The 17,034-nt window shown below is 49.0% G+C and overlaps 1 protein-coding gene across 1 annotated transcript; it reads left to right on the top strand.

Annotated features, from left to right (window-relative positions):
• The first annotated feature begins 2,250 nt into the window (after positions 1–2,250).
• On the top strand, positions 2,251–10,333 carry DMRT3 (doublesex and mab-3 related transcription factor 3). The gene is made up of 2 exons (XM_062019078.1): positions 2,251–2,695; positions 9,369–10,333. Exons 1-2 carry the CDS (start codon positions 2,251–2,253, stop codon positions 10,331–10,333), a joined length of 1,410 nt encoding a protein of 469 aa, XP_061875062.1.
• The last annotated feature ends 6,701 nt before the right edge of the window (positions 10,334–17,034 follow it).

The following is a 17,034-nucleotide window of genomic DNA, read 5'->3' on the forward strand; positions in this document are numbered from 1 at the left end:
TGCTAACACGTTATAGTCACCTTGAAATTTCCTCTGCTGTTTTCTAATTAAAAGCTTAATAGCCCTGGAAACGGAGTTCATGTGGTGCAGTTTACCTAGCCCCTTCTCCTGAAAAGCTTTCTGCTGGGATCCCATTATGTGCTTGAATAGACCTTTTCTGCAAGCATAAATGGGAGCTGGGGTTGTCAGGTGTTGGGTTACAAAAGACTTTCGGTCAGGGGACGTTTCGCGAACCTAAATACGAACGTGGACCTATGGGGAGATGTTGTCAAATACTAGGACTTGGAAAACATTTCCATTAAATATGAGAAAACGATTACGGCACTGTATCACACGAGTGTTTCAGCCCAAACGCCGGGTGTGCAGCCAAGCGAGAGTGGGGCCCCCGGCCCTAAGCCAGCCCGCCACCGCGCCGGGACAGCCCGGCCCGGGAGCCAGCAGCCGCCCCGTCGGCGGCGGGGACGGAGATGACCCGCGGCCCGCGCTCCTGCTCGCGGGTAGGAGAGTTTGCCAGCTTCCCCACCCCCCGCTCCGACGCCAGCATCTGCACCCTCGCTTCTTCGTTTCGGGGGAACGGATTTCCCAGGGCCGATGCGCATCGTCTTTGATGAGCCCCTTGCAGTTCTGAGATGCTTGACTGTTTATTTGTTCCTCGGAGGAGGCACGGCTGGTTTTAAAGTTTTTTCCCCACCACAGGGACCCAGGAGTGTGCGGGGTGCCCCGCAGGGAAGGCCAGTCCGCGGTACGGAGGTGCAGAAAGGGAAATCCAGATCAGGGCAGTGGGGCAAAAGAGGTGCTCCCCGCCGCTGTCCCGGTCCACGTCCCGCCTCGGTACCGGTAACCGAACGGGCGCGCGTCCTCCCTCACAGACCGTGCACGGCCCTAGGGAGACAGGTCAGCCTGCGTCGCACTTCCCCTAGAAACAGAGAGTAATTAGGAAAGAAGTAACGAAATACTACGCAGACACCTTCAGGCACACGCTGTGCTTTTTATTCTCTCCGGCGAAATACTCATGTTTTCAGTGTGATTTTTTTAATTAGGCACCCTCGTTAAATGGTTTATTTCGTGTAGCGGCTACAGTGGAGACATGCCTCGGGAGACCTTGGGACAGCGAAACGGCCACAAGCCCGCGCCGCAGCCGCCCCTGCCCACAGACCCTATGCCACTACGTACCGGAGCGCAGGGCAGATAAATGCTTCCCCGCAGCCGATATCCCCACAGTTTCTTTCACTAAAACGTTACATTCGTATTTAAACTTCTCGCTGGTGTGTTGGAAATACCCGTTTCAGCGAGAAACCTCCCCGCGGCCGGAGAAACAGAAAATTACCACCCCGCTGCATCAGACACATTAAAGAGGTTGCAAACAAACTAGCTTGTCCTGAACTGCACCCGCCTTTCTGTAGCCACCGCTCGCGTTTAAGTAGCTGCTTTGGTAGGAGACTCGGTCGAGGCAGCGGAGGGCGTGGGGGCAGGTACCTGCCCGCAGCATCCTGGCTTCGCGGCGCGATCCCTCGGGGACGTGGGCGCATCCCCGGTCCACGCAGCAGCTCCCGCTCCCGGGCTGCTTCTTGCGCCTTCAAAACTTTAATAAAACTTTGGGCTCAAAGTCCCGCCACCCCTACTTCCGCAGCGCTGGGCCACAGACTGTTTTGGGACAGCAGCCACACAGCGTGCCGCCGCGCGTAGGCTTTGGAAGGACTCCCGCGCGGGGTTCAAATACCCCATCTGAACTTTGAGATCTTGGTCTCGTGGGGCCGGTCCGGAACCCGGGGAATCCTCCTAGCCTCCGCTCTCCCCCATCCCCGTGCGGTTTCGCGGAGTGAGCCGTACGGGAGGAGTGGGCGGGTGGCATCAGCCCCGGTCTCGGCCCGCGGGGGGACGGACCTCTTTGGCACGGCGCAGACAGAGCCCCCCCGCGCCCAGCCTCCCTCCTCCTTCTTTCCCTCCTTCTCTCCCTTCATCCTCCCCGGCGTCGGAGGGGAAGGAGGGCGGCGGAGGGAGGGGGGCGGGCGGGGGGCGGGCAGAGGGGCGCTGGGCTCAGCGGGGCGGCGCGGGCAGCGGCAGTGTGGCTCCGGCCGGCGGCAGAGCTCTGCCCACCGGTGCCACCGCGGCGGGCGGCAGCTACCCACGCCGGCCCGGGGCCGGAGCCGCTCACCCCCGCCTCCTCTGCCATCCTCCGCCGCCCCGGCCTCTGCCCGCCCCCGCTGCCACCTTCTCCGCCCTGGAGACGGCCGGGCTCCTCCCGCGGGCATGAACGGCTACGGTTCCCCGTACCTCTACATGGGCGGCCCGGTGTCGCAGCCGCCGCGGGCCCCGCTGCAACGGACGCCCAAGTGCGCCCGGTGCCGTAACCACGGCGTGCTGTCCTGGCTGAAGGGCCACAAGCGCTACTGCCGTTTCAAGGACTGCACCTGCGAGAAGTGCATCCTCATCATCGAGCGGCAGCGGGTGATGGCCGCGCAGGTGGCGCTCCGGCGGCAGCAGGCCAACGAGAGCCTGGAGAGCCTGCTCCCGGACTCCCTGCGCGCCCTCCCGGGGCCGCCGGGCAGCGCCGGCGCCGACGCGCCCGCCCCGCCGCCGGGGCCGCCGCCCTGCGCCGCACCGCCGCGGGCCCCAGCCGAGCTGGCGGCCGCCGCCGCCCTGCGCTGGGCCGCCGAGCCACCCCCCGCACTCCCGGGGCCGCTCCCCAAGGCAGGTGAGGCCGGGCCGGGGGAACACGCGGGGGCTGGGCGGGAGGGGAAGGGCGGGCAGTGCCCAGGACGGGCGCCGAAGGGCGGGTCTCGACCGGGGATTGCCCTTCCTCCCGATCGGCGTCGCGGACAGGGGAAGGAGGGAAAGCCGTCCCGGCGGGTGCGCTCTGTCGGTCTTGGAAAGCGAGAAGCCTCAAAGTGCCTGGCCCGCTCCTCACGCGGGCTTTCAGTTGCCGAGACCCTCGGAGGGGACCGGCAAACGCAGCCTCTGCCATCCGGCTTCCCGACGTGCCGCTTCTGAAGGTCCCATTTGGCTCAGGCCGCCCGAGAAGCGGCCGCATCCCGCATGGGTCGTACCCGCCGGTCCCTCTGCCGCTCCCGCTGAGCCGTCCGGAGCATGGGGCTGATGGACTGCTTCCCGAAAAAAAACCTCCACGGGGAGGTTCGGGGCAATAACGGCGCCGGGAGTCGGAGGGTTTCTGTGGAACAAGGAGGGCCAGCGGCAAGGGCTGCTCATGAGCGGGACGATCTATTGTTTCGCCTTCCCTTCGCGCTGGCTTGTCCAGCCGGGCCGCGTCTGAGGCGGCTTTCGACGGGTTGGGGATGATGATCCAGAAACCGCCGCCCGTACCGGCGCCTTGTGAGTGAGACCCATAACACACATTTATGGACAAAAAACTAGTGCTCCGGAGCCGTCATCCCTTTCCCTGCCCCGTGCCTGAGAGGGAGCCGGCAGCCTTCTCCGACGGGACGCCTGACAGGCCGCTGGCAGCCCTCTCCGCTGCCAACCGGCAACTGCAACGAAATTTTGACCCGGAGCCCTGGACGGGGAATAGGAAACCCTGGGCTCCCACCTCACGAATGGGCTCATGGCCCGCTGCCGGCCGGCCAGAGGCTCGCGGGGCGGTGTGCCGGAGTGGGACCAGTCGGTATCTGAGTATGGAACCGGCCCGGCCTCAGGGGCGTCCGCCGGGACCCCGGTCCAGGGCTCTGCTCCTCTGGCTCAGGGGAAGGCACAACGCCGGGCCCGTGATGGCTGCTCGGCCGGGTCCGTCGGTGAGAGGGCGTTGCCAGTGGTCCGGGACCCGCTTCCCCTCGACCAGCCTTCTGCCGCCTGCCCGACTCGGCCCCCGCCTGCCTGCCCCGGCCCCCGCATGCCCGCCCGGTTTCACCGGCCGTTCCCCAGAGCCCGGGCTTTGGGGTTCCTCCGTCCTTCACATTTCTTCCTGACCGCAGCCCCTCGACCCCACAGAGCCTTTCTCCCCGCTGCCCCGTGGTGCTTGGCTCGGACAGGGACAGCGAGGGGAGGGAACACGGGAGGAGGGCGGAGAGGGGGGGGAAAAAAAAAAAAAGGAAAAAAAGCTGCCTTGGTTTCTTCCAGAGAGTGAAACAAATAAACTTCGCCAGCAGGATATAAATCTGGCGGCTTGGGACAATATTGACTTGCACGCCCAACTTTTCTTCTCCCTGATATATGAACTTCCCAGCTTAAAAGATTACAGTAATCACAGGAGGACAGTGTAAATCGAATCTGATAGCAATAACTTTTGGGGAAGGTCAGGCTCAAGTGAAATGTTACCGAGCAACAGGCATTTTGTTTGCAAAATACAATCGAAGTGTATTGATGAGAAATTCTTCCTTGCCAGCGAGTCAGCACTTTCTGCTAACAGCTTTACGGCGGTAGCGGGGGCGGGGGTAAATAATGGAGGAGATGTTTATAAATCAAGGCCCACGACACCGCACCGGCCGCCACCCCTGCCCGCGGTGTGGCCGGGCTGGGGGAGCCGCGTCACTCCGAGAACAGGAGTGCCGGGAAACTGCTCTGATTGCACGGGTCTCGCCCGCTCAGCCTGCGGTCTCCGATTGTTACAGAGTTGTTTGGTTGTTTTGGTTTTACCGTTGTTGTGTTTTGTTTTGTTTTCCCCGCTCTTATGAACTTGCGTGAGAGCAGAGCGGAAAATGATCTCTTCGGCAGTCCTCCTGTCACCGACCACCAGGCACTTGCTTAACTAGATAACCGGTTTATTTCCAGCTACTTAGAAAGACAGAGCTTTCTCTTCCCTCTCTCCCCGCTACCCGTGTTAAAACCACCATCAGAATAGAGGATGCCTTTCTTTGCTACCCCAGCCCGCCCCACTTATAACGTCCCCAGGACACTAATCTCCTGGATCGATCTATCTATATCTATCTATCTGTCTGTCTATCTATCATTTGTTTATTTATTTATCCAGTATGGAGGAGGGATGTCTCGCTGTATCGCAGAATGAGATCCATTTAGTTTTATTCCTGCCAGAATTAATCATTTCGGTGGGACAGTTGCAAAGTTGTGCTCTGTGCAAGTAACACACCAAGAAACTATCCCTGTCGCATCTGCCCTTGCTAACCCGGCGTAATTGCTCCTCCTGATGCTGTGCTCATGGTTTTTCGTCTCACAACAGACTGTGCTACTTTTCTCTGTCTTAATAATAGTTACCAAGGTTTGTAAACGATTAATATAGCGCTCTGTTGAATCTTCTGTTAATTTCAGAGCCAGTTTCATAATGCAAGACAGCAGTCTCTATATTAGTTTGGAAACAGTAGCTAGTCTCTCACAAAGTCCTTTTGAAAGTCTGGAGTGAAGGTAATTTAAAAAATTCAAGCAAACAGCAAAATTTAAAAAAACCCCTCCAACACCTCCTTCCCCCTTCAAAAAAACCACAAAACCCCACCCCCAACTGTAAGTTTTTCAATACCTTAGCTTTCTGTGGCTTTATACTAGTCCTGATGTCAGTCCGTTCTCATAATAGAAATAGGCAAACTAGCAGATGCTTTGAGAGTCCAAGAAAACCTATGTTGCAGAAAGAATTTTCCTAAGAACTGAAGTAGAAGCTGTTTAATCAGAGTCAGCAATGAGAATATCATGGAAGCAAATTTGCTTCCGAAGTATTGGACCAAGTTTTCCAGACAAGTTATTAACTCGAGGGCAGAACAGCTTCTCTCCCTCGCTCGTTTTGCTTTTATTTGGCCCATTTACAATGTTAGACTCATGATCTTTAATGTATAAATAGGCAAGGAAAAATTGCGGTATACATGGCTTTAAATTCGTAGCAGCTTTGTTAGTGCAGACTTCGTCGTGAGTGGAGACATGGTTCTCCCGCTGTGCTACTACTGTGTTTCGCGCGTATCGGTGTTTTGTGCTGCACCTCTGTAGATCTGGGAGTGTATCTGTCTCTACACGCATGTTTTTTGAGAAATACTCTGCATCGTCTGCATCATTAAGTGAACAATTTCTTCGATTTCCTGAGGTCTCGCAAAGTGAATACTGGATGTAATGCAGGCGACTCGAAACAGAAGGTGTAGGTGGAAAAAACGCAACACCCAAATCCCACAAAGATAAAAAATACCTGATGATATTTCTTTCTTAAAGTCTACAACATATTCATGCGAAGCTTATGAGTGGTGCAAAAAATACTTTTGGCTACGAGCAGCAGGTTTTATGTTCTGAACACAAAATTCGTGTTTTTGTACCTGAAAGTATAGATATTTGGGATTAACACGTGCCCGACACTCCTGCATTGCAGTGCACTGATAAGGACATTTGTAATGTATCTTCCCAAATCTTTGGTTATCGTACCGATTGCCGATTCGTCCCGGCTTTAAGGACTGGAGCCCCCTGATAGCAGCGCATCCGGTGAAGGGGTGTGGGCAGCCGCCGCAGCACGCTGTCCCCACGGCCCTCCGCGCGCCTTCGGCGTAGTGGGCAAGTGGCGGCCAGATGAGGGAAAAGTACAGCCGAACGGCAACCTGCCAGGCAAGGGACCCTCGGGAAGCAGGCAGCGGCCAACCGACCGTGCTGTCGGGGATCTCCGGGGTGTGACACTGAGGAAAACCGTCCGGCACTGGCTGCAAGAAATGCTCTCAAAAAGGCAGAGAACAGAACAATAATAAAAAAGTAGCAGCTAAATTCAGTGTTAATCAACGAAGGATAATTCTCCTCTTGTTAACGGCAGCACTTGATCAGCGTCGGCGAAATGTGGTTTCTCGGATGTGAGCCGGTGGGTCTGTTAGCCTGGTAAAACGCGCGGCCTCGCCGAGCTCGGCGAGGAGACTGTTGCTGCCTCAAGGCGAGGGTCGGCACCTACCCCGGCTCCTGGTGGGAAAGGTGCAAACTACAGTGGTGTGAGTTTTCAGAATTTGAGCGAAGTCTTTAGCCAAGGCTCGTAGGATAATTTTAAGCATACGGAAAACTGATCAAACCTGAAATATCTTGCAAATGCTAACACATAAGGACTGGGGAGGGTATGTACTAGGGACATCTGATTTTTTTTTTTTTCTTGTTTGTTTTAATCACATTCGCTGCACAGTGGTACTTGTTACCAGCCCATAACATACACTGAAAAAACACAGTAGTTCTGAAATTTGCTCTACCTGTGTGTGGTCCTTTTGGTAATATTGTGTGCAATCTATTTCTGTGGACATTAGGACCAGCATGTCCTGTAAATGCCTTCATCTAACTCTATCAAGGCTGGCACAGAGATAACTAGCTGTCCTCAAGCCTTCATTGTATAAATTGCCCATTCACTCCGATGTCAATTATTCTTAGTGTACTATCTTATGTAATAAATGCATGATTATGAACAGGTGAAAGGATTAGTAGGAAAAGGTAGTGTAAACGTCACTTTTTTTAAAACAATGGATCGTGACATAGCTCAAAAGGATACACACTGTCAAACATCACTCTATCACCATCTACTCAAAAGGATACACGCTGTCAGACAGCTTGCTACTGGCAAACATTTCCTGCACTCCCTGATGGTTGCAAAGGCAAGCCTGGTGCACTGTGTCATGTATCATGTATTCTGTAAAGAAGAGTGTACCTACATTGCATTCTCTGTAATATACCTAACGTGAGGAGTTACTGCGTTTCCGTTTGCACTGGACAGAGAACTTAACAAATATAAAAATGGTTACCCAAAACAAGTTAGTTAATGCACTGAAAGAAAAGGATGAGGTCTTCACAAGGACATTCATATTCCTCATCTCTGCTCCCATGCTCATCTTCCACAGCCCAAACTAACAGCATCCCAGCTCAATAGGATGGCCCTTCTCTTCTGCCCAGCACAGCCACTCTCCTGAGGAGAACCTCCCTTTGTCATGCTGTCACACTGTGCATTGGTGGGACCTCACATTTATTTATAGCTTCCATTCTACTGAGCACAGTGTTTTGTCACCTGGCACAGGCTTGCTCGGATCCCGACTCCTTTCTCAAGGTGGGTATATTTCAGTAATAAGAATTTATCTGAAGCTGATCTGCCCATTACAAAGCTTAGCCTGCTGATCGGGAAATGCCCTTTCCTGCACCTTACTGCAACAAGCGGGAGGCAGCAGTGAGTCTGTGGTGAGCAGCAAGGCTCGGGTGCATGTATACCTTTACCTTGTTCCATCTTCATTGGGCAGGACTGATCATCAGCATATTTTGAGATCTTTTCCTGGCTTCATATTGCTAGAATATCTAGTATCCTTATCTACAATAGCTAGTATCCTTATCTATCTAATATCCTTGCCTAGTTGGACTGGTGACTGAGGGCTGGGAAGCCAAGCAAATAGTTGTACTAGTTTCTGCAAACAGTCTTTCACATATGTGTCTTCTATGTCCCTCTTTTGCATAGACAGTGAAATCTGTCAACCTTTTCTCTTTTGCTCTTTCTCTTTTCTCTTTCTGACAAGCAGTCTTATTTCAAAGGTCTCCGTACTCTGACCAGGCATTACCAAAGTGACCAGAGGTTTGGGATATCCTTGTTTTTGAGTGTCTATCTGGAGACTGCATGGTCAACAGGCTATTTTTCAGTCCTATTCTCAACTCTTTTTCCTCTTAGCTTAGCACAGAAAAAGCAAGATACTCGGAACAAGTGCTGAGAGAGGTCACGGAGTCTCTGTCCTTGAAGTTATTTAAAACTCAGCTGAGCAGGGACATCAGTAACCTGCTCTATATTTAGGTGGCACCTACTTTGAATAGAAGTTCAAAGGTGGACCAGATGCCTTCCAGGAATTCTTTCCAAACCATATATTTTTCTAGATTCTGTACTCAAATAGGTCAAGGCATCAGCTGTGGACTAGGATTTGGAAGAAAAAACTGTGATCCCCACTGTGGAAGGAATCACTTTCTGCAGAGATAGAACTGGAATATACTGATTTATTTGAAGTCTTCAGCCAGTAGACATGAAGGAGTGGTTCTGACAACACTGTTGGACTTGCACAGGGAATTTTGGTCTCCCAAGTGCCCTCTGGATATCTTCAGCTCACAGTGAGATGTGCTAGTGAGGAATCATGGTGTGAAAGTACCAAAGTTTCTTTGAGAAAGCTCACACTTGGGTGGAGTGCTGCTGCCTTGTAACTCACGAGGAAGGATTGACATAGCATATTTGACAGTGCAGAAGAATGAACATTGCTTCTTTCCTTGTACGTGGGAGAATGAGTCATATATCTATAAGGCAGGGTAGAATGCCTAGACTAGGTCACATAATGCTTTGGCAGCTTTGTTTTCATGAGATGTTGCCAAAATTTTGACAGGATCTCTGAAAAATGTTTCCTCTCAACCCAGGATCCCTTTCTGTTCACTTTATGAAGGCTGTATCCTCAAATGTCTGTGAAAGCTTTTGGCCTCAGTTTTTCATTACCATCTCTGCCTTCTCTTTGCAGACATGAACGAGGAGCGGTTGGGTGATGCCAGTGGAGCAGACAATGCAGAGACCTACAGTGATAAAGACACAGACCAAAGGACTTCCCCAGACATGACTAAAGCCAAAAGCTGCTTTACCCCTGAAAGCCCTGAAATTGTTTCAGTGGACGAAGTCAGTTATGCAGTTCAGAAAAATGGTGGGAGCACAGAGAGCCGTCCGGACAGCCCCAAGTACCACCCAGAGCAGAACCACCTCCTGATAGAAGGTCCTTCTGGGACTGTTTCTTTACCTTTCAGTTTGAAAGCCAACAGGCCCCCACTTGAAGTCTTGAAAAAGATCTTCCCTAACCAAAAGCCAACTGTGCTGGAGCTGATCCTGAAGGGTTGTGGTGGTGATCTGGTGAGCGCTGTAGAGGTTCTCCTGTCCAGCCGGTCCTCAGTGGCCAGTAGGGAGAGAACTTCTGCAGAATCCGATGGTCTTGTTTTGCCTTCCAACGGGCATATTTTTGAACACACGCTGAGTTCTTACCCTATTTCCTCTTCCAAGTGGTCTGTGGGCTCAGCATTTAGGGTTCCCGACACACTGAGGTTCTCTGCTGATTCCAGCAATGTCATGGCAAATCCTCTAGCCGTACCTTTGCAGCACCCTTTCCCTCAGCCACCGCGCTACCCGCTGATGCTGAGGAATACTTTGGCAAGAAACCAGTCCAGCCCGTTCTTGCCCAATGATGTCACCCTGTGGAACACCATGACGCTACAGCAGCAGTACCAGCTGCGCTCCCAGTATGTCAGTCCTTTCTCTAGCAACTCTGCCAGTGTTTTCCGAAGCTCGCCTGTGCTTCCTTCCCGCTCATCAGAGGACCCTAGGATCTCCATCCCTGATGACAGCTGTCCTATTGTGGCTAAGCAGCCAATTTACACAGAAGATGAGTATGACGAAAGGTCTGATTCTTCAGACTCGAGAATACTCAACACGTCTTCTTAGAGTGACGTTCGACACATGATAGCTAAGCGGTACTTGTGGTGCAGCTGAACTACTGGGCCCTAAGAGGAGGGATAAGTACTCTACAAAGCCCTTGCAATTGTATTAAAAAGCGACGTTGGTTGGTATTGTACTATAGCAATAAAGACATAACTTATTTAATTTCTTGCACTTCACTGGATAATGCCAAATAGCAATACTCTGGCTTTAGTGCTGAGTGTATGTTACAAAGGAAGACTTCACGGCTGTCAGTTATGGGACTTTGGAAGAATTGTAATGGAAACAGAAGCCCGAGGTCTACTTTGTTCCTTAGCTCACAAAAATGGGGATGTTAAACTAGAATACTTGAATGCTGTTTTATAAGAGACAACTCCTCAGGACATAAGAAATCAAACAAATGTAGTTCAATTGCAAACAAACTAAAACAAAGATCTTACAATTTCATGCCAGTGATCATCCTTGCGGTGAAAGAAAAGGCAGAAGAAAGAATAATGCACATTAAACTAGCATGAGCTGCTTCTGTGCTGTTTGAGCTTGGACATTTTTCAGAGAAATAATATTAAGAGTTATTCTTTTCCCATGGCTAGGTTGAAATGTGTAATGTCAGTGTAAAACCAATTACACCTGTGGATTGCATGAAGTGTATTGTGAAATGAACACCAGATTAAGCATTGTCAGGTTAATGTAGCATGCTAAGGACCCTAGAAAAATAAACTAAGATGATGATCTTGGTTTATGTCATATACACTGGGCAAATACCGTTTCTGAATGTGAAGAGCTGATTAGTCCTCAGTTGGGGTTCAAATGTCTAGCTCCAGCAACTACGGTCAAGGGAAGCCTCTGTTTCCAAGTCTGGGTTCTGCTTCCTTGCCTCATGACTTGCAACTGAGATTAGGCAAACGTTGTCATCGGGGAAGCTGAGGTCTCTTGATTATGTACTGCATACCCTTCCAAGCCCAACTGAGTAAAGCAGAGCTTGCTACAGTAACAGCAAGCAGTAAACAGGGCTCTCTTGATGCTTCAGGTGCATCTGTTTTTGTTTTCCTATATTGTAGAAGTAGAAAAGAAAAAAGAAATAGGATGTAATAGCAAGCATTTCTTTAAAATAATGTTTAGTTAAATTGCAGCTTTCCTAAATCTAGAAAAGTGATGGTTTGAAAAATTTATTGCATGTCTGCATGCATTGATTACATTGCATATCTTACGTGTGTCAGAGTAACATTAGGAATTGCTTCTGATGAGGAATGCCACTAAATTAATTGTCCACTGAAACATTTGTTAAGGTTGTAGTGCCATTTTTTCAACCATTCACAAGTGACTGCAGCTGTTCCAAAACACACCTCTGCATGCAGATGAGATAGCTATCTGGTCCATCAGCTTCCCAAAATACTGAGGTTGCCCTGAAGTGGGACTCTAAAGCAGATGGGCTTTAAAACTATAGTATATATCAGGCATGTTATCTGATGTCACTGCTGATATGAATATCTGTGTTCTCATTTGGCATTTTATATTTTGTAAGGCTTTTGCACCCAGTAAGTTTTGCATTTTATAAGGTTACTGAACACACACACAAAAAGGAGAATAAAACTGTGATTTTATTTTCCTCGGGGGATAAATGAGCAGAAAGCTACTGCTTGCATAGTTTTCCACCCTGTTCAGAAGAGCAACATGTTGGTAATGCTGTAGAGCAAAGACATAAAGGCAGATGGAGGAGGAAAGAAAAGACACAGCTTCCTGTAGGGAAATGTAAATGTGTAAACATCCTGAAGTGTCATAAACACAGAAATGCAGTTTGGTATCGACAGATTTGCCTGCAGTCATGTGGCACTGGCAAAAAGATTAATTTGCCAAGCCACTGCAGGCTTGGTTCTACAAACAGAAAGGGATGAGGTAATGAAATGCTGTGTTCCAACATCAAGGAAGCATCAAAGGCTAGGTAAGAGCAGAGAGGACCAGGAGCTCTCTTTTTGAGCTCCCGCGTTAAGCAGATTTGTTTCCCACAGAAGCCTTTATATAGGCATCCCTGTACACTGAATGATTTAATTTGTTTATTTTTTCTATAGGGAATGGTCCCCATCAGACAGACCAAACAGTGGCACAGAGACAGCTCATAGGGACCGTACACACTGCGGCCTCTGGATTTTCAGAGAACAGAATTTTGGCCTCTTAGAATTGGGGCACGTCTTTCAAAGAAAGGTGGCCCTTAGCTACAGTGAACTGTCATCACTGTAAACATTTGTGGTAAAAAAGGCAGATTTGGTAGTATGACTGGTTTTTTTTCAGTTAGATCTCTTTTGAGAAATTTTGCTGAAAAAGAGAACAAGTGAAGATAATCCTTGCCTGTTCTTACAAAATAGCATTTAACTCCATTAAAAATGATTTTTCTTTTTTTGAAAGAAAGCAAAGCTAAAAGTGTTCAAGATAAAAAATGCAAGTCTCAGTGCTGAACAATGTTTTTTGTTGGCCACAAAAAATTTGTCTATCCAGAATATGATTTTTTTTGGTAAAAATATGGATTGGCCTGCAATGATACCTTTTGAAAAATTACTTTCATCACCCATCTGTATCTTCCAGGCTGCCAAAAAGATATGTTTTACCTGCTTGCTGCTGCAGACCATCACGGTGCTGGTGGGGGAATGTCCCTCCATTTACCCAGTGCCCGCAGCTGGCAGCGCCGGAGCCGTGTCTTCACTCCACCCTGCGGCATCCTTTCCCACGGCTGCGGGGGCCGAGGAAACGCCTGCGAGAACCAAGACTCAAACCCTCCGTTTTCCAGCTCCATCTTGTGGCAAAAAAGGGTATTCCCACGTCCGAGAGAGCGCTTCACGCTGTGGAAGAGAGAAAACGTGTGGGTGAGGGAGGGCAAAGACGGCGGCATTGATGCTTAGAAAACCCCAGCGATAAAACCGGAATTTAAGTATACGAAAAGGTGATTTGAGTCTGGCGAGGTCTCTCAGAAGAAAAAGGTTGTAGAGTTGGGTTTTTTTGTTTTGTTTTTAATTTTAGTTTATATTTTAGTGCTAGAAGCAGGTAAGGCTTTCTTGGAGCAAGAGGGCTTCACTCCTTGGCCTCTGCACAGTTCCAGCTCCTGGATGAGCAGCTGCCTGGGTGCCTCTCTTTTTCTCCGGTCCAGTAGGTGATTTCACTGTCAACCCTCTGTGGGTGCACACAAAGGCATAGGAAGCTCTGTGTGACCACGGGAAGCTCTCTCTGTCTGCCCAGAGCTCTGCTCACCATTAGCAGGGGTTGAGGCCCAGCAGAGAACAGCATAGCTCAGCAGCGGCTGGATACTGCCGCAGAGGCAAGCTGCTCAATCACTGCTTGTTCACCACCAACTGTGGCAAGCTGGGCAAGGCCAGCGGTGGTGTAAATGACAACAGCAGTAAGTTGAGGAATGCTGTGGAGCGCTCTTATGCAATGAGGATGTTCTCCAGCAGGTCACACACCTGTAGATGAGGGAAGAGTCAGGGTGGGGGGGTAAACGCAGCACAATGAGGATGTCCTGCCCTGAATTTCCCCCTGCCTTGCCTTTACTGGGAGTTCTGTTGCTCCCCATGGGGGTCCCCGACTTGCCCTACTTATGGGCCTGAAGGGCCACCTCTGCAACATTTGTAGGGTGCTTGGTGAACAGGCTCACCTCACATTTGTGCTGACACCTTTGAAAAATGGCTTTGATTCTCTCAGTATACTGTTTCAGTGATTCATTCTCTATGTGCATTTACTCAGCAGACATGAGTGAGGAAATAAGATTGATGCTAAATTTATATGTTAATTTTAATATTGAAGCTATCCTGTATTTGAAGAATAAGATCAATTCTTCAATTTCATTTCTTACATGATATTGCATATTGTCATTACTGGAAAATAAAATTATTTCTGAATGCATACTATGCAAACTTCAATTTTAGTGGACATAGAACTCTGAAGCATCACTCTTCTCCCTTCGCTATAACAACTAACTTAATACAGTATTTTAACATTCTTGCAGTAGTCTGCCGCTGGAAGATAACAAAGACGAGTCTTTCCACCCTAAATGGTGTTTCGTCAACATGCTCCCTGCAGCACTCTGTGCTGTCACAGGCAGATATGGTGCATGACTCGGCGACTCCCTTCAGGCTGTTGCACGTGTGGTAGAACAGGGATCTCTGTTAAGAGTGGTGTCCCTCAATAGAGACTAATTCCACTCACTTCCACAGTGTCAACAGTGCTTGAGAGCCATAGCTACAGCTATAAGCCAAGCATGCCCATATACAGGATGAATCCTGACCCTGAGCAGAGGATCAAACCTTTAGACAACTACCAGGAAGCAGGTCCTGTAGAGAATGGATTCAAAGCGTCACATGCACAGAAAGACCTGGTACCTACAGAGAGAGATGTGCTTTCAGGAGCTCTGCTGCCAGACAGCAGGCTCACCTGAAGCTGCAGCAGAAAGAAGATATTTACAGACTCTTTGGGAACGTAATTTGCTGTTTTTTGTCTTTGCAAACTGTGCAGGAGCTTAAGGTGAGGGATGGACAGCAGGAACCTTTGCAAGGTTACAGTCTTGCTCCGCCCACTAACCCAGGGAAGATTACGTAAATTCAGTTTGAATTTCAAGACTCCCTTTTTCCCTCTCCATGAAATAGACTACAATGATTTAGTGGTAATTATCTGAAAATCCTTGAAAAACTTCAGTGCTCTGTAAATATGAAAGTATTTACCTGAGCACGTACTGTAAGATCTTCTAATTTTTTCTCTTCCAAAGAGAGAGACTATAGTTTTTTCAATACCCAAACAGTGCCTTAAGGGAGAGAGTTCAACTGAAAAATTGTGGTCAATACAATCCTGAGGTAATCCCACGTCACACAATGGCTAAAGGTTGTGAGACCTAAGGTAAACACTGCTTGGGGCCATCTGTCATATTTGTGAGCTTACAGACTTCGTACGTTCCAACTTTCTCCTCTGCGACACCCAGATAAAACCAGAATCTTATGATAATATTTTTTTTCTTTTTCCCTAAAGGAAGTGAATGCACGAGTCAGCAGAAGGTTCAGGGAAAGTGAGAAAGCAGAACTTAAGGCAAGAAAGCCTTATAAAGCCCCACTTGTGTGTCTCATTGAGTGAGGTGTGCAGGTCAAGGTGAAGCTGGTGCCCTCCTGTTTTTTCAGGGGAGGTGAGCACACTCTGGCCCTTCTCCCAGCAGCATGTATCTCATCTCAGCCTGGGGGCTGAAGCTGCCTTGGGAGAGGACACATGTCAACAGAGAAGGGTAATTAATGGAAGAAGAACTTTCCTGCTTCATTGCATGCGACGAAGCTCAACCCCCCTTTTGGAAATTACTTTATTTGGAGCGTAACCCCCCTGCCTTGCCTGCACATTGCTGAGATTCCTTCTTGCCACAGTGAATATAAATCTGAAAGCGCAAGGTAAAAGCGCATACAGAGAAATATGAAAGAGATACTGAAATACACAGAAATAGAGAGAGATGTACTTGCTTGTGACTTGTCCAGTCCTGACGTTTTTATCATTTATAAGGGCTAGGTAACTGGTGTGATGAGGGCTGCAGAAACAATCCTGGTGGGCCATTATACCTGACAGAGGGCTGCAGTAAAAATTTAGATTCTTACTCCTCTGGTTTGTTGATCTCTTGGTTCACTCACAGGAGCAGACTCCTGGAGGATGCTCCAAGCTCTTAAAATGCTACAATTAACATCTTCCATGGGAACAGAAATCAATGGCTTCTCACCTCAAACCTTCCTTAGTGCCCAGTAAAGTAAGAGCAAAGCTTAATATCTGGTACAGCTACCTATTATACATATCGAAAAGCAACATTTTCTGAAGCAAAACAATTCCTAAGCTACAGAAAATTACTCTACATGGCTCCATACTAACTGCAAAACCGTTTCCAGGAAACTTTAACACCTTTTATAGATTAGGCCCAACTCACAGGTAGCTATTACATTTTAAACTATATGGCTTAGTTGCTAGAATATGTGAGGTCAGCTACATGTGACAAATTTTCTTCATTGTTCGTTGCTTTTTTTCTAAGAGTCTGCAGAGGTATAAACAAGAGGAATATTTGGCCACTAGGAGTATTTTGCTTCTTTGCCAAGCAATTCATAATCAGGGACAAGGGGTGGTTGGAGAAGGCAACTGAATTTATTTTGAATTATTGTCAAATACATAAGTACTTTAAAGCATAGGTGAGGGTCCAAAGGGGAAAGGGGGTTGGTTCTTCTTACACATACCTGTTTCTGCTATTCTCGCCTATGCTGTGTGAACACAGAATGGACATCAATCACCACAGACCTTGTGAATGAGCTGGGCTGGATTTGAGGCTGTTTTGCACAACTTTGAAACATGTAAGTAGTGAGGGAGGGGATCGTTTTTGACCTTCAATGTCTTCTGGGGAGTGATGCTTTCCCAGGCCCAAGCCTGCGCTAATCAGTCTACACCCGTGTTGCCATTGCCTTGAAAAGGGTACAGAGTGATCTATAGAAGGAGTCAGGAGGGGAGAGAGGCTGATCTCACTGCCTGGCTGTGCTCATTCCTCCCTCCTCCCCTGGAAAGTCCAACGCATGAGGTTTTTGCAGACTTGCATGATGTATGGATATGGAAAGCTATGACTAATTCCCCAGGCGATCAGTATATATTTAACATGCGAATTCTCAAGCAAACATCCTGCTTGTTGAATTATTGTCTGGCATTCATGTATTTCCAGATTT

Source organism: Colius striatus, chromosome Z (genome assembly GCF_028858725.1).
Source record: "Colius striatus isolate bColStr4 chromosome Z, bColStr4.1.hap1, whole genome shotgun sequence".
In the NCBI taxonomy this organism is placed as follows: domain Eukaryota; kingdom Metazoa; phylum Chordata; class Aves; order Coliiformes; family Coliidae; genus Colius; species Colius striatus.